Genomic DNA, 22,329 nt, shown 5'->3' with positions numbered 1-22,329 from the left:
AAGTCAAGTTTATTCATTTTTATTAAGCAATACTGTTCACTTACATTCCTCCTCCAGTGTAATTTATTCAATAATTTTTCAAAATTCAACATACTGAACATGGTGAGCTCCCTTATGGATTCATGAGCAACATTCACCAAATTAGGAACCAAATAAAAACAAAGAAGAAGAAAACAACAAAACAACAGCATTAAGATCTTACAGGGGTAAAGGGTGAACTCTACTGTGCCTTTGACTACACCCCTCTGTAAACCGAACATACACAAGTCCTCTGCATACAATAACAGTAAAACTGAAGAAGGAACGAGGCATTCTTCTGATTAGAATTGAGTGTTTGAGGAGGGGTGGGGTCATCCTGTGAGGTTTCTCTGTCACACACACAGGGATTGGTCACAACAGATTTTTTTTTTTTAAAACAAAGTGCTTGATTGACCACTCGCTTTACAGAGGACAACGTTTGATAAAACTGCAGCTTTCAAAAGGGGGGGGGGGGGGGGACGACAAATTAAATTACAGCTCCTCAGATTGTTTAAAAAAAAAAAAAAAGACCAGCTACGCAAACAAGCTAAAAAATCTGAATGAGGTGATGGAAACAAAAGGTCTGATTAATTAAGGCAGGCTTTCTGTAAGGCGTTAAAAAAGTCCATTGCTGTAAGATCTCAAAGGAGTTAGTCCAAAGTGTCTCAGTGTGGCTTTGCATGAAGACATCATCCTGAGTGCAGTGTGTGTGAAAGGGGACTCAAAATGTTGTCTGTATTTATGCGTTTTCATGTGCATGTAGGTGTGTATTGTGTGCATGTTTATGTACGCTTTGGGCTTCTCACACTGCTAGGCTGGGTGCTCCTGGGCGTCCTTGTACCAGACGACCCTTTTTGGATCTGAAACACAAAACAAGTATCTCAGTGACAAGAATGTATTCAAACACTTAGATTAGATTCAGTCATTTCACTAAACTGATTGCTGTTTAAATCACAATGTCCTGTTTTCAGGCTTACATCAAAAAAATGCTCTCTTAAAAACAAACCAAATTTTCAGAAGTACTTAAAAAGAAAACACATTTATACATTTTTCCACATACTAGGCTTCTGTGAATATTGAGTGTTTGCTTATTATGATGAGCATTAAATGGCACACTAATTCTCCCACCTACCACTGGAGAGGGTGCAGTGAGATGAGGGAATAAAAAGAGCAGCAGTCACACCTCAAATTAATGCAGATGTATAAGAAAAATAAACAGGAGGATAAAAAAAATGGATTGTTGATGGAACTTTTGAACTAATACCATCGCTACATGTTCTTGGAAGAAGTCTTGCATCAGCCATGATGACAAACACGTGACTTTATGACATTATTTATTCACTGCACCCACGTGTCCACTCATCTGTCCTTTACCAGTACGCCAGGCTTCTCCTGGCCTTGAATTAACAAGTGTTATTACTCTTTTAGTGTAGACAAACTACTGACACGTCAGGGGAATGAGGTTGATATTTTAAATTTAATAAATGAAGCAACCACTGTGGCAGGTGAGTCTAAGGGGGGGATAAGATGGAATCCTTCAGCGACGAGACGAAGTCAGCTCAGTGGCTGCTGCCAGGTATAATCAACTGAGAATGTGTGTGCAGCATGTAAACTGCTCAAAGTATCACCAGGAGAGGAGCAGAGGCAGCGTGACCTCTCACAGAGGTTCACTAGCAATGTAGCGTTAGATTGTGGCTGTCAAAAGTGACTGATAAACTCGAGTTTGGGAAGTGTGCTCTCTTTCTGCCACACAGACACGCCACTACCCACTCACTCTCCCCAAAGGCCCACCTCCTCTGAGCTTTTTAGTTTGTGGACATGTCATCTCGCCCATCTCTGCTTAAAAACTGAAACACTTAAGGGTTAATGTGCATCTATGTGTAAAGCACTGATGACAGACTGTAAAACAAGTGATGCTGCAAGCATGTATTCGTTCATTCATGCTGCATGAAGGATCACCTCGTAAACCCTTTAATCTACCCCGACCAACACCGTTTCATTTACGTGCATCTTGAAAACTCAGGTGACTAAATTTGAATGGCCAGAGGGTTGTTTCAGATAGTATAATTTGTATTATTTTTGGTCTTATTTTCCTGTGCTGAAATACATACATGTTTCCCCAACTACTTCTTACACTACAAGTCTCATAATCACAGAGCAAAGGAGGAGTTTGAGGACTACTCATGTTGGTTCACGAGAGGATTTTTAAGAAGTAGAGGATCAAATTATTAGCAATATCCATTATCCATTTCTGCAAGCCATATTTTAAAATTTCTATTGTCTCTCTTTGTTGTGCCCCCACAAAAAATGTTGTTTTTTTATTTCAAAATGGTGGCTGATTTAAAAAAAACATTTAAAGGTTAATTTTAACTTTTCATTGGAGTAATTTTTCTTTAAAAAAAAGGATAGAGACAAGAGTTCTAGATATTGACCATGTGGTACCAAAGTGGCCCTACCCAGTTCTTTCAAGTCAACTCACCTCTTTTCTGTTTGTTGCAGACAGCATTCCATTCTGAGGAAGCAAAAAGAAAAGTTAAATAGGTTCAACCAGTAAGGAAAATGTTTACTTCCCAGTAGTAAAGGCAGATGCATTGTGCCTTCAGTGCTCACCTCTATTGTGAAAGTTCAAAGCCTCCACTAGATGGCGGCAACTTAACAGCAGCTTCCCGTTGCTCTCATCCACCTCAGGGCGCGTGGGAGGGGTGATGGAGGTAGCGACTAGACTGGGCATTTCTTCGGGGGGCTGGACTGCCAGGACTGTCTCAAGTGACAGGTCTACTGACTCTTGAGTGTCTGTGGGCTGAGGTGGAAGGGAGCTGGCAGCGGGACGAAGGCCAGAGGCCTCTGTGGCGGGCCTCGTCTCGCTGATGAAACTGAGGCCCCATTGGTTCTGTAGCAGCACACCAATGGCGGGGCGATCCTCCTCCAGTGTGCCACTTGTGGATCCCGCCTTCACCTTGGAGGCGTAGCTGACAGCAGGCTGCAGCTTGGCTGGGCTGTCCTGCACTGGGAAGGCAGGTGGAGGCTTGAGCAGTGAAAGACTGTCCTCCACCCACCTGTCCTTTTGGTTAACCTTTTGGGGTCGGTCGCTTACACGGTAGACTCCTTTCTGGCTTTCCCTACGGACGCTACGGCCTTTGTGCTGCTGGCCTTTGCGTTCCTTTTCTCTGCGGTAGCTGAACGCGTGCGTGGGACCGGGTCCAATCAGGTCTGTCTCAGGTGACAGTTGCTGGGTCTGTTGGTCACCTCCAGAGATGCAGCCTCCACCCCCACCACCTCCACAGTTACCTGAGCCAGGGGACAGGCGGCGGTTACGAATATGTGGCTCGGCGTTGGTGGCGGAAACAAGGACTGCTGGGTCACACAGGGTATCTGACTCACATACAGTGTTGCTGGCTTCCCATGTACCTGAAAGAGGAATTTATATGTAGCTCAAAGATGTGTTGTCGGGCACACCAACAGTTGATGAGCATGCAGCGCTAAAAACTAAACTGATATTCTTGAAACAGAATCTGAATTAAACTGATTTTCTCACATTTGCTGAGTGGCTCAAGCACGCTAAGCAGTCACAACTGGAGAAATTAAAGCAAATATTTCACCCAAAATGTAATTTGCCTTGGTAAAAAAACAATCTGAACCACTTTAGGTTTTCTACTCTACAGGGTAACTGTGACCAAGCAAAGGCTACACAAATAACCGAATAAGGCTCCTGCAATTTGTGTTGAAATGCCATTAATGTATAAATCATGATGCTGCAAAGACATCCTGCAGATATTCCCTCCAATATTGCATCAGGAAAAAAACATTTTGTGAACTAAGAACACATACTTGTGAGTACTTCAAGACAAAACAGACTTTAAGGGGAAGTATTTCTTTAAGAAATCCAATTCAAAAGTAAAAATCAGATACCTCTTTACTGTGCCCATAATTAAATAACAGCCTTATTATTGTGCTGATTTTTTTGTATGAAGTTCATAAAATGCGAAATCTCACTTTTGTTTCCAGAGCACGGAATAATCTGGAATTTACACATGCAAAACGGGTATCTTTTAGGGTTTGAAATAACACAATCCCCTTGTCACCACTTGTTTCCTGGGTTAACCATGCGCAAACAAGTAGTTGTGACAACACAAGGTATAGTAATACGCAAACTTTTTATTGGTATAATAAGGAATTGTGTAAACTTTATTTTCCGGAGTTGACTGTGTAGTGACAAATCATTTACATGTGATAATAAAAGGTTCAGAGTCTAACTGTTCTTTGACAAACTCTGTTGTGATGTACTGAGCCTTCATTGAAATTTGTTCTTTGTACTTATACACAAAACCCAGGGGCTCAGCGTTGAATGTTGGCTGAAAAAGAGAATCTGATGCTGACTTAAAATGGCCGGCAAGCTGTCAGAATTTCTACGCCAGTGTCTTTTTCAAGGAGTTGAATTAAAATGTCAAACTTAATAAGTGAAATATTGATGTGCGGATGAAATCTAAAAAAAAAATAAAAAATCACTGATTCCAAATAATGAACAGAATTTAAATCATTCACCACTGTACAATCTATATGATAATCCCAAGATGTTGAATATTAGGGTTTTGGACCATTGATCATCATGACAACATGAAGGCCTCACCTCTGATTCTTCCAAGTTCTTTTCTTGTGTCATTTTAAATGACTTTAAATCATGAACAGACAGAAAATATCTACACTAAAAACTACTGAAACTCTCTCTCTATATTTTTTAAATCAGACTGCACCTCTAAGATGCAACTGGAATCCGTTCTTAAGTTTGGAATTGAAATCCCGAGACCATCTACTTAGCGACAGTGCAGCCCATCCATGAGCGATACTCGTCTACAATCCGCCCGTCGATTAATTTTCTCAGTGATTCAGATATACTGACTGTACATGGTTGAAGACAGACAGGTCAGTACATAATGAAAATTTTCAACATCACACTGGAAAATTCTGCTGGGGCAAATGAGATCCATGAGAACACCCTCCCCGATGGTGCTCCTGAGCGTTCGATAGCGCCGCTTTTCAAAGACCCTAGCGAGCAACAGTGACTGAATTCTTTAAAACAAAAAAACTAATCTTCTTATAAACCGTAACTGAGATTTCGAGCCATTATCACGACTGTTCAAAAAACTCTCGTTGAGGTCGATGTTCATAATACTTAATTCACTTGACGATCTTATGTGAAGAAACAAAAACCACAAAACAAAACCATAGTACGGTTCCTGTATTCGGCGCTGGCAGCTAAACAGACAGCAATGCGCTTCAGTGTCAGCGCCGGTGTTAGCAAACTTCAATTAGCACCGTCATGGTATGGTGAAACACATTCGACGGTTACACTCATGTAACGCCAACATTACAACATGTATAATGTTAAACCGTGTCTAGAGCGACAGTCTTCGCGGCTGTTAAATTTTAGAGAAGCGAATAGCTAGTTAGCATGTTAGCCACAGTCAAAGTTTCGTAACAACCCATTCAAAGCCGTGAACAGGCTGCTGGCAATACCGATAGCACCGATGCTAACACCGTCGAGAAGGCAGCAAAACAACAACTTCGAAAGTGAGAAATTGCGGTAAGCTATATCCAAAAGTTGTACAAACTTACCTGTTTTGATATGCATGTCTTTTAGTTTACCGTCTCGTTGAGGCTAAAGCGTTGAATAACTTTTGTGTACAGCGTTAAAAGAACGTTGGCTTGCTGGATGATTCTCGCTGCCACCCGGAAGCGACACGCCAATGTGGGTGGAAAAGGAAGTCCCAGCAGATAAGCGGTCCGGCGCGAAACTTAGAGGGAAGTTGAATGAATCGTAACGGCGGGTATTTAGTTTGAAATAGTATGACATTGGAGAACGTCATTAAAGTTGCAGAATGTTTTTTAAAAGTCAACATACTTTTGCATTTTTTAAATATATATACTAAAGGGTAAAACAGAGTAATACATTTACTTGATATGGAAAGACATTTATTATTATATTGTAATTAACAACAAATGCCAATTTTATCATGAATTAGACAGTTAAGAGAGATGTGCATGGAATTCAAAGTAAGGAGGAAAATGCAAGATTATACTGATAATGAAATAAACACAGACTCAAGTGTTCACTTTTGGATAGAATTGAACTCATATGTGTGGATCTTTTGTATTGTTTCTCAGGGAAACATGTATCTTTATTATTATGTTATGAAGCCATTGAAAACAAATTATTGCACTTTTATCATGTTGAAAACATTTTGATGTATTGCTGAGACTTGTCTTGCTCTTACAAACTGGTCTGAAAATGGTTAATTGGCGAGACTTATCAGTATAAATGTTACATCCTTGAGTGCTCTACAGAGTGCTGCGTCTGGTAAACTGTACTTTATGTATAGCAGACCCCAGGTCCAGAGTAATAAATGATCCTGTTTTAATTATAGAAAAGGAATGAATCAAGTACAACATCTAAATGGACAGAACTAGAGACAGTATGCCAGGATTGAGTATATTACCAACCCTGCTTTTTCACTCAGTTCAGTTGTTTGTTTCTTAATTTAATCAATCCACCCTTACATTATCTGTACTGTGACCCCAAATTCTATCAGTGGTCACCTGACAGGCTTCATTGTCAGAGTAATTTCCCCTGTTCTACTCAGATCTGTTGTACTGTTTGTTTAAATATAAGCACAGAAGGAGTTTCAGCAGAATATTCAGTGATAAGCTAAAATTTAATTCCTGTATTTTTGTTGAGGCACCATCAAAATCAAACTTGTTTAGGTAGTGCTGTCATCTCTCACCAAAAAATAGTGACTAAAAAGAAACTCCATAGACATTTAGATTATATGACTGTAATTTTCACTGAGAAGCCAAGAACTGCCAGATGAATCCTTGTGCTATCTTTCTTAAGTTTTCAGAGTGACTTGACATTCAGGCCAAAAAAATCTGAAAATAGTGAAACATAACATACCCTGCAATTTCCTTCAGCCCAGAGTGATGAAACTTGAAAAATTGAATATAGCCTTTTAACCTGATAATATTTAACAGGTACTGTCTCATCCTGCTGTACTAGAAGAATTCCACTTGCATACCTATGTATAAAAAAAGAAAAAAGAAACCATGAAGTTTAGTAAAGACAATATTTATTATTGATGAGTGAACAATGATCATCAGATCAAGCAGCTTAAATAGTTAATGACTCGACAAGTATGCCCTTCTCCATATGGGTTTGCAAGTGTCTCTTGAGTCTTGTGGACGTAGAGAAGCTCTTTTTACACAACAGGCAGCTGTGTGGCTTCTCGCCGGTGTGTGTTCGGATGTGCAAACTGAGGTCAGAGGAGCATCTGAACCTCCTGTCACAGTGGGAGCAGGGGTACGGCCTTTCTCCTGTGTGTATCCGTTTGTGGAGAAGGAGTTCGCCAGAGGTGAGGAAAGTCTTACCACACTGAGAGCACTGGTGAGGCCGTTCCCCTGTGTGAGTCAAGTTATGCCGGACGAGCGATGTTGACTTGGCAAACCTCTTTCCACAATGAGTACAGGCAAACGGGCGCTCCCCTGTGTGGGTGTTGAGGTGTTCACTCTGCGCACGCTTGGTTTTAAAGCTCTTCGGGCACTGAGGGCACATGAATGGCCGGAAGTTGCTGTGGCTGCGCTGGTGCCTCACCAGCTCACCATGTGTGAGGAAAGTCTTATTGCAAGTGTTGCAAGAGAACGGCCTCTCACCTGTGTGGATCCTTTCATGGCGTGTAAGGCTTGCCATCTGCGTGAAGCTCTTCTCACAGTAAGAGCACTGGTAAGGTCTCTGGCCACTGTGAGTCAGCAGGTGTCTGTTAAGGATCTGGAGCTGCGTGAAGCTCTTTCCACACTCTGTGCATGGGTACAGACGCTCCCTGGTGTGGATCTGCTGGTGCTTATTCAGGAGCCAAACATGCGTGAAGGCTTTCCCACACTCACAGGAGAATGGCCGCTCACCTGTGTGTTTCATCTGGTGTCTCTTGAGGTCTGACGCCCGGCTGTAGATCTTCTCACACAGGGAGCATTTGTACTGTCGCCTCACCACATGTCTCTGCCTGTGCTTCAGCCGCTCCAGGATGCTATTGAAGCTCTCGTCACATTTCTGGCATTTGTACTGGCCGCCTCCTTTCTCTGATGAGTCTTCTGCTGCTGCCGCCACCACCACCTCTGTGGTTATGTCAAGGGGGGGGTTGCCAGTCTGGCCGCACACAGTTCGCTCAAAATGCAGCTTGAGCAATCCCATCTGAGTGAAACGTTTGCCACACTGGGAGCAGAGGAAGGGTCGCTCTCCAGTGTGAATGCGCTGATGTCTTGTCAGATCCCAGGAGTTCTTGAAGCTCTTTTTACATTCCTTGCAGGTATATGGCCGCTCGCCCGTGTGAGTCCGCTGGTGTCGAGTTACATCAGAGGCACGCGTGAAGGTTTTGCCACATTCTTGGCACATGTGAGGGTCTGGCCTGTCATGTATGGGAAAAGGCTTTGGGAAGTCAAGATGTTGGAGCTTCTTCTTGGGGGTTGTAGATGTGTCAGCAGCCCTCTGGAGTTTGCTGTGCTGCTCTGGGTGACTGTGTTCAATGTGCTGTAGCAGGTAGGACTCCTGCACATGGTAGAATGGACACTCGGAGCAGGCGAAGACCTGAGTGGACATCTCAAAAGTTGAACCTACAAAAACCAGTGCAAAATGATGAGTGATGGCTACAACGAGTAACTCCCTTTTTCCCCCCTTAAATTTAGCCCCCCTCCTAATAATTAATACATATGCAATAGCACTGAGGGTTAAAAATTAAGGGAATATTCATAGATGAAAACTTTCCACAGGTATTAACGGAAGTCATTTGGAGTTAATGGGTGTAAACCGCATATTAAGGGGTTATCAATACAAGATGTTTTTACTTCGTCATATAAAAACATAAATATCAACATTGTGTTTTGCAGTAAGCATGCAAAATGTTAATAATCTGTGCATGTGTTGGAGGAAAGCATAGTTCATGATTTAATACAGTTTGTGTCAGTTATAGTAAAATGTCAAGTTTATACCTGTTAATTCCCATATATTTTCCATAATGTTCATGGAAAATTTCCTTTTGGATTAAAAAAAAAAAAGTAAAATTTCTGAAAATTTACCAGAAACTTCCTACATCTTTGCAATCCTAATGGTACCTGGCACTCCCATCTGGCTTTGCCAGTTTGAAAACTCACATTAGTTTCAAGGTAATGTTTTAAGAAGAGCCAAGATCTGATATGGATACTAAATATGATGTAACATCTGGTCTGAGGGTTTCTGTCCCCTCCCGCATCCCGAATCAACTGAAGTGAATTTGAATATTACCTCACCTACAAGTTAGTCACTACACAAGCCAACACAGAGATTCCTACACTGACACACTCATCACAATATCATGATTTCAAAGTTGTTTGTCAAATAAACAGATATACTGTGCTATTTGATCAGCTGTTCTTTCCAGCCAGGTCCAGGATGCAATTTGCCAAAAGCTTAATTTAGACACGTCATCAGAGTTCAGAAAATCTTGGGCAGCTCTGGTTCAAGAGCCTGCACCGGTTTGGTCCTTTTGTGGAGCTTGTGTTTAGCAGCATCAACGATTTAACCTGACCAATACATCGTGTTCACCTTGAGTTCCGAGGTGCTCAAGGGATTTGTGGTGCTGCAGGAGGGACCTCAGGTCGTTGGGACTGGAGAGCGCTTGCAAGGAGTCCTTTAGCACGGATGGGGCGGAGCTCAGCCATGACACCGTCTGTTAAGCAACAGAAGCAAAGCTTTCAACGTGAAGGACATCCAAGTTGAACTGTTGCTGCGTCTGGCCTGCTTGCCAAAAAACAGAATGAAGCAAACTTTTCAAAATATTAACTTTATTTACATTATAACCCTTTCTTCTACACTTGAAATCTTTTGGAAATATCTGTCACACCAAAATTCCTTGGTTCTTCACGGAAATGTTAGGTCATTTTACAAAAGAAATGAATTGTTCCTCAATAGTGTTTATGTTGCTTATCTTATCTTGAGCTTAAATCTGCACTTGCACTGGTGATATATGCTGCTGAAAAGTGAATCCCCAGTGTGACATTGGGTTGAACCTGCAGTTACCTTACTAACCGACTAATCTGGGTATTTAAAATTTGTATAATTAGGGCCTGAGCCAGTCCCTGGCGAAGACCCTATTATGTTTCGAAGTCACACTCGCCACTTCAAAAGTAAATTTGACCCCCTAAACATGCATGAAAACTCACCAAATTTGGTAAGCACATCGGGTGCGGCAAAAAATTCGATAATTAAAAAAAAAAGAGGCGCTCTACTCAATAGCGCCACCTACATACACAAAAAACCACGCCACAGACTGTAGGAATGTCCTACAGACATGGGACAAACACCATTGAACTCGTCTCATCAAGACGGATAAATCATACACTCACACCCCTGACCTAACTGTAACAGGATGTCCACAATTTGGACACGAATGTCTAATTTTGGACAATTTTGCGCCCCGAACAAAATCTATCTCCTCCTAAAGCGTAAATGCCAGGGCTTCCAAACTTTCACACATTACTCTCCCAACTGTGCTGATTAAAAGTTGTTCAAGGTTAATATACTACGCGCTCGGTTTGGATTTTATGAGCCGTCAAAGTGGGGGAGACACTTTTTGCCTTACAATGGAAGTCTATGGGGAGAGCGTGTCCTCTCAGGGTACATACTCTCAAACAAATGCTTCTCACATCTACACCATACATTCCACAGCTTTTAAAAACACACCACTGTATTCCTGACAAAAATCCCTACAAAAATATGGTATTTTGTGTGACTTTTGACCAACGTATGCCGACTTATTCAGCTTTTACACACTACATTTCTCTGAATCCTCCACTCTCTCCACTCCAGCACAGATCAGACACAGTGCAGCGGGGGAGGGGTTCTTAAAGGGCCAGCTGGCAGCTCTGCTCTCAGCTCTGCTCTCAGCTCTGACAGAGATGGCAGAGAGCGAGCAGAGAAGGGAGGGGCTCTTAAAGGGCCGGCTCTCAGCTCTGCAGTCACACTGTGCAGCGCACTGAGGCTCGTATCTCCTCAACTACAAGGCCTAGGGATTTGCCGATTACACCGTTGGATTGGGGCCGGTGTCAAGGACGCGGCCGTAGGCCGCGCGGGGGCTCAGGCCCTAACAACGCTGCTTGCAGCTTTAATTATATATGTTATTATGAGTTGACAGATAAGAATCAATAAGCCTTTTCCCCCTGCTCCCTTATTTATACTTAATTAAATCCTTTTTTTTTTTAGTTGTATATTTTTTTCAACCCGTTCATTTGTTTTCAACCTTTTTAAAACATGTTTTTAACCTAAAGATTTAATTCGTTCATTCCATGTCGGTATGCAATACCCTATATTCAGTAGTGGTTGCCCTCCTCTCGTACCTGGCCCAGGTCAGGGACCGGCAAGAGTTTCTCCAGTTTGGAGAGCAGCTCCCACACCAGAAGCTGCATGTCTGTATCATAGCTGAGGCCATATTCGGTTGGAAAAACCTCCTGGGTACAAGAGAATTCCGTATAAAATCTGACTTTGAAAGTATGTGATTACACAAAAACAGTTACAATGATTATTAAAGCAATATTTCACCCAAAAAGTGCCCTTTTTGCATTTACTAAAATAGAGGTCTAGAGCTCATGAAAGCATTTTTCCCTTCTGCATTACTGCAAAACATTGGTTTACAAACTCTCAAGTGCATCGTCCTGTATAACCCAGTCTTCTTTATCCAGTTGTATACTCAGTAATGTACAAGCACTTTGATTTGAGCTGAAAACAAACTCTAATGCCTTTAGGAACGACTGTGAATGAGCGCGGAACTTGAAAGGTTATAGTTTGTGTCTTGCTGTTGTTAGTCATGAATTACCTTTTCAGCTTCAAGTTGAATTTACTAACTGGCTAGTTCTGCATTCTCGAGTCAAAAAAAAGAGTAAAGCAGGGGGGGAAATGTCTCTTGAGAGTCCAAGACCCCTGGTTGTGAGTAATCTGTAAGTAGGGCACAACCAGTACCACATTTTTGAGGCTGATGCCGATTTATCAGTCAGGCGCCATTTGAAAGGCACTCTTTGGGTGAAGCATCACTTTCACAATCTGACCCGCTTGTTGGGCACATATGGAGATGGCATACCTGGTAAAAATGTTCCTTCTCTGCCGGGTCTTTAAGGAGTGTTTGAACAAGCTCCAGGAAAATTGCCTCCTCCGCATCCACCTCTGCATCTCCACTCTGGAAGAAAATTATCATTGTTATAGTGTATGAATGTTCCCTCTGAGGGCTACTGTGCTGTATGTGCGTAATGGATGTTTGTACCATTATTTATGAATTGAAATGAGGCAAGATCTAAAACAAACTCACATACCCCTGTGTATCCTGGAGGCCGGATTCGTTCTAGATGCGGCTGTATACATGAACCATTGACTGTGTCTTCATTTCTGCACAGCTCAAGAATCATCTGAAGAGACATACTTGGTAAACAGAGCATGTGATGCTTTGAAATGTGACTGTGCGTTGTGGACTTTGCTCTTCAAAGGCACATTAATGTATATATGAGGGGCAACTCTGACAAACAACACACTCACTTTGGCTCTCAGTCGAAGCAGCAGCTTCCCTCGCTGCTTTGCATCCAGCAGGTCTGGAACTGTTGCCGTCACCAACGTCACAAACTCATCCAGTTTTTCATAATCAACAACATCTCTCCTCTGGGCAACTTGCCACATCGCAGCAGAGAGCAGACGTAGAGGAGGTATTAGCAGCCTCAATGATGACAACGGCAGGAATATATCTGTGCAAACAGACACCAAGTGGGGAGGGTCATGACTACTTCCTGTCTGCTTCACACACACACACACACACACACACACACACACACACACGTTACAAAACTATTCTCTCTTTTCTTCAGCATTGCTGACGATGCAGTGACTGGTAATGCTCCACAGATCCACCGGACAAGAAAAGTCCTATTCTGCTCTTGTTGGTTAACTCTGACACGTCTGGAACATTTTGATAGTCTTTGGAAAAATGAATAAATATAATAGTTGTTGTTAATTGAAGGTTAAGTTTCTTGTACTTACATCCCCTCAAGGACTACCCATCAAATTTCAATACTTTATTAGCAAAGGCCATATTGCTTCAACTCCATAGAGTATGGAAATTAGCCCTGTGTTTCAACACCAAATTTCAATTTTTTTGACGAGTAAAGCTGAAGGTTGGGATTATTTTTTATATTGTAAAACTACTTGGTGAAGACAAATGCTAACATGCTGAGCCTCAAACTAAAAAGCTGCAACAAGAATGAATTCAAAACATGTTAATACATCTTTTTGTGGCATGAAACTGTGTTGAGTGTGTGAAAATGCCTATGAGATGAGATCGAAAGTCAAAGATAAGTGGTCACGTGTAATGCTATTTTCTTAAAATGTGTTTTCGATCGGTATCGAACGAGGCTTTGCTGTTTATCAAAATCTAACTGAAATCACAAGTCGGCCAATAACAATTTTGAAATTGCTGGACAGTGCAATTTTTGTTAGGCTAACTGTGAGGGAAAAAGATAATTTTCAGTTAAATATTGTCATGCTGAAAACATTTTTTTGTTTGATACCGGCCCCTGCAAAATCCCACCATTATGAATTGAATGGATTTTTCAATGAAAATGAGAATCACGATGTAAAAACAATCATTCCCTTTAATATTGCAATTACAATATCAGTCAAAATTAAAGCTGCAAGCAGCGTTGTTAGGGCCTGAGCCCCCGCGCGGCCTACGGCCGCGTCCTTGACACCGGCCCCAATCCAACGGTGTAATCGGCAAATCCCTAGGCCTTGTAGTTTAGGAGATACGAGCCTCAGTTCGCTGCACAGTGTGACTGCAGAGCTGAGAGCCGGCCCTTTAAGAGCCCCTCCCTTCTCTGCTCGCTCTCTGCTGTCTGTGTCAGAGTGGAGAGCAGAGGAGGATTTGGCAGTTTAACTGTGAAACACAGTCATAACTCTGCATATATGGGTCAAAAGTGGAATGTAAAGACATCAGTGCGTAGAGTTTTTTCTCAGGAATTCAATGGTGTGCTTTTTGAATGTGTGAGTGTTTTAATTTAGAAGCGACAAGTGTTTGTTTGAGAGTATGTACATGAGGGCAGAGAAGCTCCAATTCTGGTTTCCATGACTACAGTAAACAAATCTCTGCCATCTCTGTCAGAGCTGAGAGCAGAGCTGAGAGCAGAGCTGCCAGCTGGCTCATTAAGAACCCCTCCCCCGCTGCACTTTCTTTGATCTGTGCTAGAGTGGAGAGAGTGGAGGATTAAAAGAAATGTAGTGTGTAAAAGCTGAATAACTCGGCCTACGTTGGTCAAAAGTAACACAAAATACCATATTTTTGTAGGGATTTTTGTCAGGAATACAGTGATATGTTTTTAAAAGCTGTGCGATGTATGGTATAGACGTGAGAAGCATTTGTTTGAGAGTATGTACCCTGAGAGGACACGCTCCCCCCATAGACTTCCATTGTAAGCGTGAAACGTGTCTCCCCCACTTTGAGAGCTTATAAAATCCAAACCGAGCGCGTAGTATATTATTCTTACTGAACTTTTAATCAGCACAGTTGGGAGAGTAATGTGTGAAAGTTTGGAAGCCCTGGCATTTACGGTTTAGGAGGAGATAGATTTTGTTCGGGGAGTAAAAAAAGTCCTGATTTTGACAGTTTTGTCCAATTTGTGGACATTCTGTTGGAGATAGGTGAGGGGTCAGAGTGTAAGAATTGTTCGTCTTGATGAGACGAGTCCAACGGTGTTGGTCCCATGTCTGTGGGAGTTTTGTGTGAGGAGTTATAGCGCGCGAAATTAAAAAAAATTATCTTTTTTTTGTGTGGCTCCCTAGGTGGCGCTATAGACTTTAGTGGTGTTTTTGTTTTTGATTAGTGAATGTTGAGACATACCGAACGATTGTGCCAAATTTCAGCGAATTTCATGCATGTTCAGGGGGTCAAATTAGATTATGCGCGTTATGCGCATTATGCGCATATAGCGCGCACTCATTGAGAGCAAGAACAGTATAATACCAGGTTTTGAATGGGTGTGTATGTGAAAACTGGCTCCGGGCCGTCTGGCCCAGTTGCCTCATGGGTGTTGGGGGGGCCTGGGACACTGTTTAGTGTGTGTTTTTAGTGTTTTTAGTGCTGCTAATGTGTTGCTCTGCCGAGCAAACATAATAGGGTCTTCGCCAGAAGTACCTTCTGGCTCAGGCCCTAATTAAAGCTGCAAGCAGCGTTGTTAGGGCCTGAGCCCCCGCCTAACCGCGGCCGGATCGCCGGCCCCAATCCAACGGTGTAATCGGCAAATCCCTAGGCCTTGTAGTTTAGGAGATACGAGCCTCAGTGTGCTGCACAGTGTGAGTGCAGAGCTGAGAGCCGGCCCTTTAAGAGCCCCTCCCTTCTCTGCTCGCTCTCTGCCATCTCTGTCAGAGCTGAGAGCAGAGCTGAGAGCAGAGCTGCCAGCTGGCCCTTTAAGAACCCCTCCCCCGCTGCACTGTGTCTGATCTGTGCTGGAGTGGAGAGAGTGGAGGATTCAGAGAAATATAGTGTGTAAAAGCTGAATAAGTCGTCATACGTTGGTCAAAAGTCACACAAAATACCATATTTTTGTAGGGATTTTTGTCAGGAATACAGTGGTGTGTTTTTAAAAGCTGTGGAATGTATGGTGTAGATGTGAGAAGCATTTGTTTGAGAGTATGTACCCTGAGAGGACACGCTCTCCCCATAGACTTCCATTGTAAGGCAAAAAGTGTCTCCCCCACTTTGACGGCTCATAAAATCCAAACCGAGCGCGTAGTATATTAGCCTTTAAAGATTTTTGAAGAGCACAGTTGGGAGAGTAATGTGTGAAAGTTTGGAAGCCCTGGCATTTACGGTTCAGGAGGAGATAGATTTTGTTCGGGGCGCAAAATTGTCCAAAATTAGACATTCGTGTCCAAATTGTGGACATCCTGTTACAGTTAGGTCAGGGGTGTGAGTGTATGATTTATCCGTCTTGATGAGACGAGTTCAATGGTGTTCGTCCCATGTCTGTAGGACATTCCTACAGTCTGTGGCGTGGATTTTTGTGTATGTAGGTGGCGCTATTGAGTAGAGCGCCTCTTTTTTTTTTAATTATCGAATTTTTCGCCGCACCTGATGTGCTTACCAAATTTGGTGAGTTTTCATGCATGTTTAGGGGGTCAAATTTACTTTTGAAGTGGCGAGTGTGACTTCGAAACATAATAGGGTCTTCGCCAGGGACTGGCTCAGGCCCTAATAATCACAATTTGATATATTTTTTCGAAAAAAAAGAATCATTCAAGATTTGGTGTCAAAGTACAGGTACCAGTAAAATAAAAGATTTATGACTTACTCACCTCAGAAGGTAGAGGGCACAGTTAATTTTTAGGGTCACTAGTTCAATTCCCGCTTACCCAAGAGACCATGTCAAAGTGCCCTCGAGCAGGAAATTAATAACTTCTCATGACGTTTAGTATTTGTGTATATGTGTATGTGTGTGAGTGACAGGCATAGCTGTGAAGCCCTAGAAAAAAAAAAAATGCAGTCCATTTACCAGGCACAAATAAATGTATGTTAATGAATACAGTAACCAAGTTGACTCCAGATGTTCTAGTCACCGAGCTGGTTTTACTCAAAATCTGACGCATTTTAATGTACACCGCGGAATCATTTTCATGTACTAAATCAAGTTTTTATTGCCGTATATAAGCAGCTTGTAATGCGATGTGAAAAACGAAGCCTTCACTGTCTCTCTTGATTGCTTACATGAGTTTATAGGCTCTGGACATAAAAAAAAGGGTCCAGTCTGGCTGTAACTTTAACAACACCATAAAGTAACAATTATAAAGAGACAAGAAAAAAAATAGCATTATGTATACTGTATTAACAAGTAATTTCCACATTTCTAAACTTCCGTTCCTATACTTCTGTTTGTTATATATAAAAAAAGTTTGTGAGGAGTCATGTCAGTGAGGGAAAAATGCTTTCTTAAAGCAAAACAAAACATTCTTCTTCAAGTATGAAGAAAAAGAAACTGCAGTTATTCCAATTTTAATTGTACAAATTACATTGACCACTACCATAACAAATTAAGTATGAAATATTCCGACATGACTTAATAGTTTTAGGTGAAAGTTGTTTTTTTTTTTTTTTTTTTTTAGAAGTACACTGAAATATCATCAAAATATTTTTTTAATTTGTTTTGGTTAAGGTTTGTATCAGAAAGTTGAGCTCCTTTCTCTTTTTATCGGATAGTTTGAGGAGGGAGATCATTTATTGGCTTTTGACAGTACCTGATGAATCAAATAAAATTCTAATACAACACCAACATAGCAATAACAGTAAACAAACATAAAAGAAAAAGAAGATTGAAGGCATTTTTTGAAAACAGTTTGTACTTTGGGGAAAAAGTAGTAAAATAGCACGCAAATGACACAACAGGTAGCAGATAGTTGACAGCTACTTAACTGCAAGCACGATAATAATTTGGCCTCTTTAATAACCTGTATGCAATATGAAAATACTAGTCTATCCTGAGCAATTGCATTTTTCTGGTTGTTGACCACTGTAGCAAATTCATTTCTGTCGCCAAGACGGTACATTTCAATCCACCTTCTAAAGTTAGAGGCTAAGTTTTGTCAAACAAAATAAGCATAATATCATTATCCTGACAATTTATTGCTCTATCTCGCCGATGCAGACAAATTTGGCCCCCCAACCAAATAGAAAACTTTAAGCTTACTGGTAAACGTTAGCCTAGCTAGCTAACTTCTAATCAAAGCTCTCAGCAGGAAACCAAGATTACGCAGATATCTGTGTAACAAGAACAAAAATTATTAACCACCTCAATAAAACTGACCTGAGTTCTCTACTTGATGGGGTTTGACAGTCGTCATCATCACGATATTTGAGTTTAAATTGATTGACTACCGCAATCTCGCATCACACAGGAATAGGAGTTGCTTCCGTTTAAGCGGAAATGTGAAATTAATTTCAAAATAAAAGTAGAAATTACCCCCCCCCCCCCAAAAAAAATTGCAAACAAAAAAATTTAACGAGGTTTTATTGCAATCGAGACATTGCTTGGATACTTTCTGCTGTGAAAAACTAAAATTAAAATAAGACTGATACAACTAGTTTTGTATAAATTATTTGATAAGCTGTTAATGAAGACTGTGAAACAAAATGTACAAATAAAAACAAATAGTATTCACTTAGCAGGTGTTCAAAACACTTTAGCATTTTTATACTGTGCAATATTTCAAAATGAAAAAGTGTGATAACATCAGACTCCACACAGAAAAACCTTACACAATAAATTCTTATGGCTCAAGTGTTTTTAGTTGCCCGATATTAGACCATCAGATGGCTTAAATATGACAAACACACATGTTCAGATGTAAGACAGATCTCTTCATCCCAGAGCTTGTTTGTTAATCAGGTTAGAAGGCAAATTTGGGTGCACAAACTAGTCAAAGGCTTCTTATCTTCAATGACAAGTTTCTCAAAAACAGACAGCAGATCTGCTCATCAAGGTAACATTTAAAATATAAAAAATAGAACATTTTCAAATAGGTACATTCTAAGAGTCCTGATATAATCCTTGACTGTTTAACACAATATTTTATCCACCATTTCAGTGACCTGAATCCATTTGTTAACACAGAACACCCGCAGTAGCAAGTCACTGGAACAATCCCTGTGGTTCGAATGTCTAATATGAAAAAAGGACGCCATGGAAGTAACATTTACATTCTCAGTGGCTGAAGTCAAGAAGCCTGGTGTGTGTGTGATGTCCAATAAAATGGTGTTAAATTCAGTCCAAGCTGGAACAGGTTAGCATTCTTGACAGCAGAGCAGGACGGGAAAGGGAAATACCAGCACTCCATGTCTTCAGTCACCAAAGTCCAGCAAACAAACCTAAAACACCAACAACAACCTAATTTCAGACTGAATATATCCCAGTGCAAAGTCCTGAATAAAATCGAATGTATGGCTAACGAACACAACACTTTGAGGGATGTAATTCAGTTCAGTACAAGCCCCATTAGCTAAGCAAATGTCGTCGCCTGTCCAAACATGAAACTTTCAGTTGCGTACCTTTTTAGGGGACAAGGAAATACATGACGAATAAAAACGCGATGTCAAAGACAACGAACACCCACAGGTCAAACCAGTAGGAGTGTTTCGGTAAAGAAACTGGTTCTCTTTTAGATTTCATCATTTTAATTTCTTCCTCTTGCTGTGTAGCGGTTGGTCCCATTTTAGCCTCAGCTACTGCTTCGTCTTTCTTCTTCTTCTTCTTTGGTTTTTACGGCGGTTGGCAACCCACCAGATGGAGCATTACCACCTTCCTCTGTCCCATCGCGGAACACCATCTTTCCCTACTTTCCCTACTTCTACACCTAAATCCTACCTCTAAATCCTAAACATAATCCCTAAACCTAAATCCTATAATACAATCCTGTATCCCTCAAATACTCTAAAAGAACCCTAACACTCTCCCTATCCTCCATCCTCAGAACTCCCTCCAGACTGATCTCACCCTTCCCCATGTTCCTCCACCTGTCCCTCATCACCCTCCTCTCCACCTCATACCTGCCACACCTCAGGAGTACGTGCTCTACTGTCTCTTCCTCACCACAGCCCTCACACAGCCCTGTGTCGTGCTTCCCTAACACCTTCAAAGTCCCGTTCAGCCCACAATGTCCCAGCCTCAGCCTCACCTTAACTACTTCCTCCCTCCTCTGCCCACCTCCACCCCAACACCCTCTAGCCTGCACACTCCTCTGAACCCTATAAAAGTGCCTACCCTTCTTCTCTTTGTCCCACCTTCCCTGACACATGTCCAATCCCCCTCTCCCTCACAATCACCTTCACCTCAGCCCTACTCACCCTCACATTCATCTCCACCGTCCTCTTCACCAACGCCCCCTTTGCCAACTCATCTGCCTTCTCGTTCCCCTCCACCCCCACATGTGCTGGTACCCATAAAAACCTAACCTGACCCCCCCCCGCTTAACTATCATCGTGACTGCCTGAAGAACCTGGTGCAAAATATCCTGACGACTACACGTGTGACATGACCTGATGCTAGTTAGGACTGCTGCTGAATCTGAGCAGACCACCACCCTCCCCACTTGTGTACACTCCACCCACCTCAGTGCCACCAGCACCGCTACCATCTCCACTGTGTAAACCCCCAGCCCATCTGTCGTGCGCCTTCTAAGCCCTATCCCTCTCCCCGGTAATGCCACCCCAAATCCTGTCTCCCCAGACTCCGCCCTTGATCCATCAGTATAAACCTTCTCCCATCCACCATACACCCTTCTCATACACCTGTTGTGAGCCCTAACCAAGTCCCCCCCCCCCACCCCCCTTCCTCCTCAACTCCAACAAACACCAGTCCACCTCTGGCCACTCCATCCTCCACGGTGCCATCTCTGGGTACACCACCGCTTGACTCACCCTAATGTGCCCTACTCCTAGCTCCCTAGCCAGTACATTCCCTATCCTCCCAAAGTGCTCCCTGTGTCCCCCCCCCCCCCCCCCCCCGTACTCCCAACACTCATCTAACACACTCTCGGTCGGATGCACCCTTGAGTGACCCTGCAGGTTAGCCCAATACCTCACAATTAATTGCTTCCTTCTTAGCTCCAGGGGCATCTCACCCATCTCCACCTGCAGTGCTGCCACCTCAGCTACTGCTTCCAGTTCGCCTTCCTCTTCTTTTAATTTCCGGGAGATCACATGGAGCCAGGGGATGTTGCTGCCCTCCACTGGTTAATTGTTGATCTCTACTTACAAGTACAAAGTGATCACTTAACATCGAATATTGATTTCAGAAAATTATCTGAGACATGTAATGTTGACTAAGTAGATTTCGTAGTTTAGTTTATTTTTTATTTTTTTAATACTTGGTATTTGTTTATTTTTTCTTCGTTTCAAAAGGATTTAAAGGGTCAGAAAAAGGTATTGTGTGATAAAATATAGAATTTGAAAGAAATGTCTTCAGTAAGGACAGAAGCAAAACCATATGCATAGCTACACTGAAACAAAAATAGTACTCAACAGCAACAACAGTATTTAAGTTCAAAATGTGTGAAATTCTGCTTCTTTCGTGCATACACTGTGTTGAGTAAAAATCTAATTACAAGAGAATTATAGGAATCACAAACCTAATTAATTGCTTTTATTTACTAAAAATCATTAGATTCAGCAGGCACATATTTGGGAGAAGCCTCCATAAAGACAGGCCTTTTATTCCATCCATCCATCCATCCATTGTCTTCCGCTTATTCCTATTAAGGGTCGCGGGGGGGGGGGGGGGGTTCCCAGCGTCAACGGGCGAGAGGCCGGGTTCACCCTGGACAGGTCGCCAGTCCATCGCAGGGCCGGCCTTTTATTCCTTTGAACCCAAATCTTAATATGTCATCTGTCTGATTTAGGGTGGCACGGTGATGCAGTGGTTAGCACTGTCGCCTCACAACAGGAAGGTTCTGGGTTTGAGTCCCAGTTCAAGCACGGGAGCTTTCCGTGTGGAGTTTGCATGTTCTCCCTGTACCGGCTGTGAGTGTGAATGGTTGTCTGTCCTATGTGTGTTGGCTCTGTGAAGGACTGGCGACATGTCAAGGGGGTACCACACAATCGTCCGAAGGCTGCTGGGATAGGCTCCAGCCCCCCACGACCCTTAACAGGATGAGCGGTAGAAAATGGATGGATGGTTTATTAATTTATTCTGCAAAATAAAACAAATAGTTGTACGTGTGTTATGCATAACATGTATAATAATTTTATGACCGCTTTAAGATGTGTAAAGATTGCGCCTAAAAAATACTTGTGTGATGTTCTCCCTGAAACAGTCTCAACCAGGGTCATTTTGGCCCATCCATCCATCTATCCATCCATCCATCCATCCATTTTCTCCTGCTTATCCTGTTATGGGTCACGGGGGGGCTGGAGCCTATCCCAGCAGCCTTCAGGCGAGAGGCGGCGTTCACCCTGGACAGGTCGCCAATCCATTGCAGGGCCAACACATACAGACAGACAACCATTCATACTCACAGCTTCGCCTACGGGCAATTTAGAGTATCCAATTAACCAAGTCCCCATTTGCATGTCTCTGGACTGTGGGAGGAAGCTGGAGTACCAGCGAGAACCCACACAGGCACAGGGAGAACATGCAGACTCCACACAGAAAGATCCTGTGCCTGAGCCAGAGCTCGAACCCAGAACCTTCTTGCTTTGAGGCACCATTGTGCTGCCGTCA

General features: G+C 42.4%; 2 protein-coding genes across 3 annotated transcripts; both read right to left on the bottom strand.

The window, feature by feature from the left end:
- Positions 1 to 3: 3 nt before the first annotated feature.
- Positions 4 to 5,792, bottom strand: LOC147262261 (uncharacterized). Its single transcript, XM_086200989.1, has 4 exons — positions 5,632 to 5,792; positions 2,629 to 3,426; positions 2,498 to 2,530; positions 4 to 878 (listed from the first exon to the last, which is right to left on the bottom strand). The coding sequence occupies exons 1-4, from the start codon at positions 5,645 to 5,647 to the stop codon at positions 829 to 831; spliced, it is 897 nt and encodes a 298-aa protein (XP_086057115.1). The 5' UTR covers positions 5,648 to 5,792; the 3' UTR covers positions 4 to 828.
- A 1,330-nt stretch (positions 5,793 to 7,122) lies between these two features.
- LOC147262260 (uncharacterized) lies at positions 7,123 to 19,445 on the bottom strand. 2 transcript variants are annotated; one of them, XM_086200983.1, is made up of 8 exons: positions 19,161 to 19,445; positions 17,920 to 18,980; positions 12,617 to 12,819; positions 12,397 to 12,489; positions 12,168 to 12,263; positions 11,431 to 11,541; positions 9,641 to 9,764; positions 7,123 to 8,673 (listed from the first exon to the last, which is right to left on the bottom strand). In XM_086200983.1, the coding sequence occupies exons 2-8, from the start codon at positions 17,957 to 17,959 to the stop codon at positions 7,181 to 7,183; spliced, it is 2,160 nt and encodes a 719-aa protein (XP_086057109.1). In that variant the 5' UTR covers positions 17,960 to 18,980; positions 19,161 to 19,445; the 3' UTR covers positions 7,123 to 7,180. The 2 variants fall into 2 exon arrangements, with proteins under 2 accessions (XP_086057109.1, XP_086057110.1); XM_086200984.1 differs by lacking the exons at positions 17,920 to 18,980; positions 19,161 to 19,445 and having other exon boundaries at positions 11,397 to 11,541; positions 12,617 to 12,673.
- Positions 19,446 to 22,329: the final 2,884 nt, after the last annotated feature.

The sequence above is a fragment of the Aulostomus chinensis genome, chromosome 4 (genome assembly GCF_037954235.1).
Source record: "Aulostomus chinensis isolate RoL2024-O1b breed Wild chromosome 4, RoL_Achi_v1.0, whole genome shotgun sequence".
NCBI classification, from domain to species: Eukaryota; Metazoa; Chordata; class Actinopteri; order Syngnathiformes; family Aulostomidae; genus Aulostomus; species Aulostomus chinensis.
This window is presented reverse-complemented; position numbering and strand designations above follow the sequence as displayed.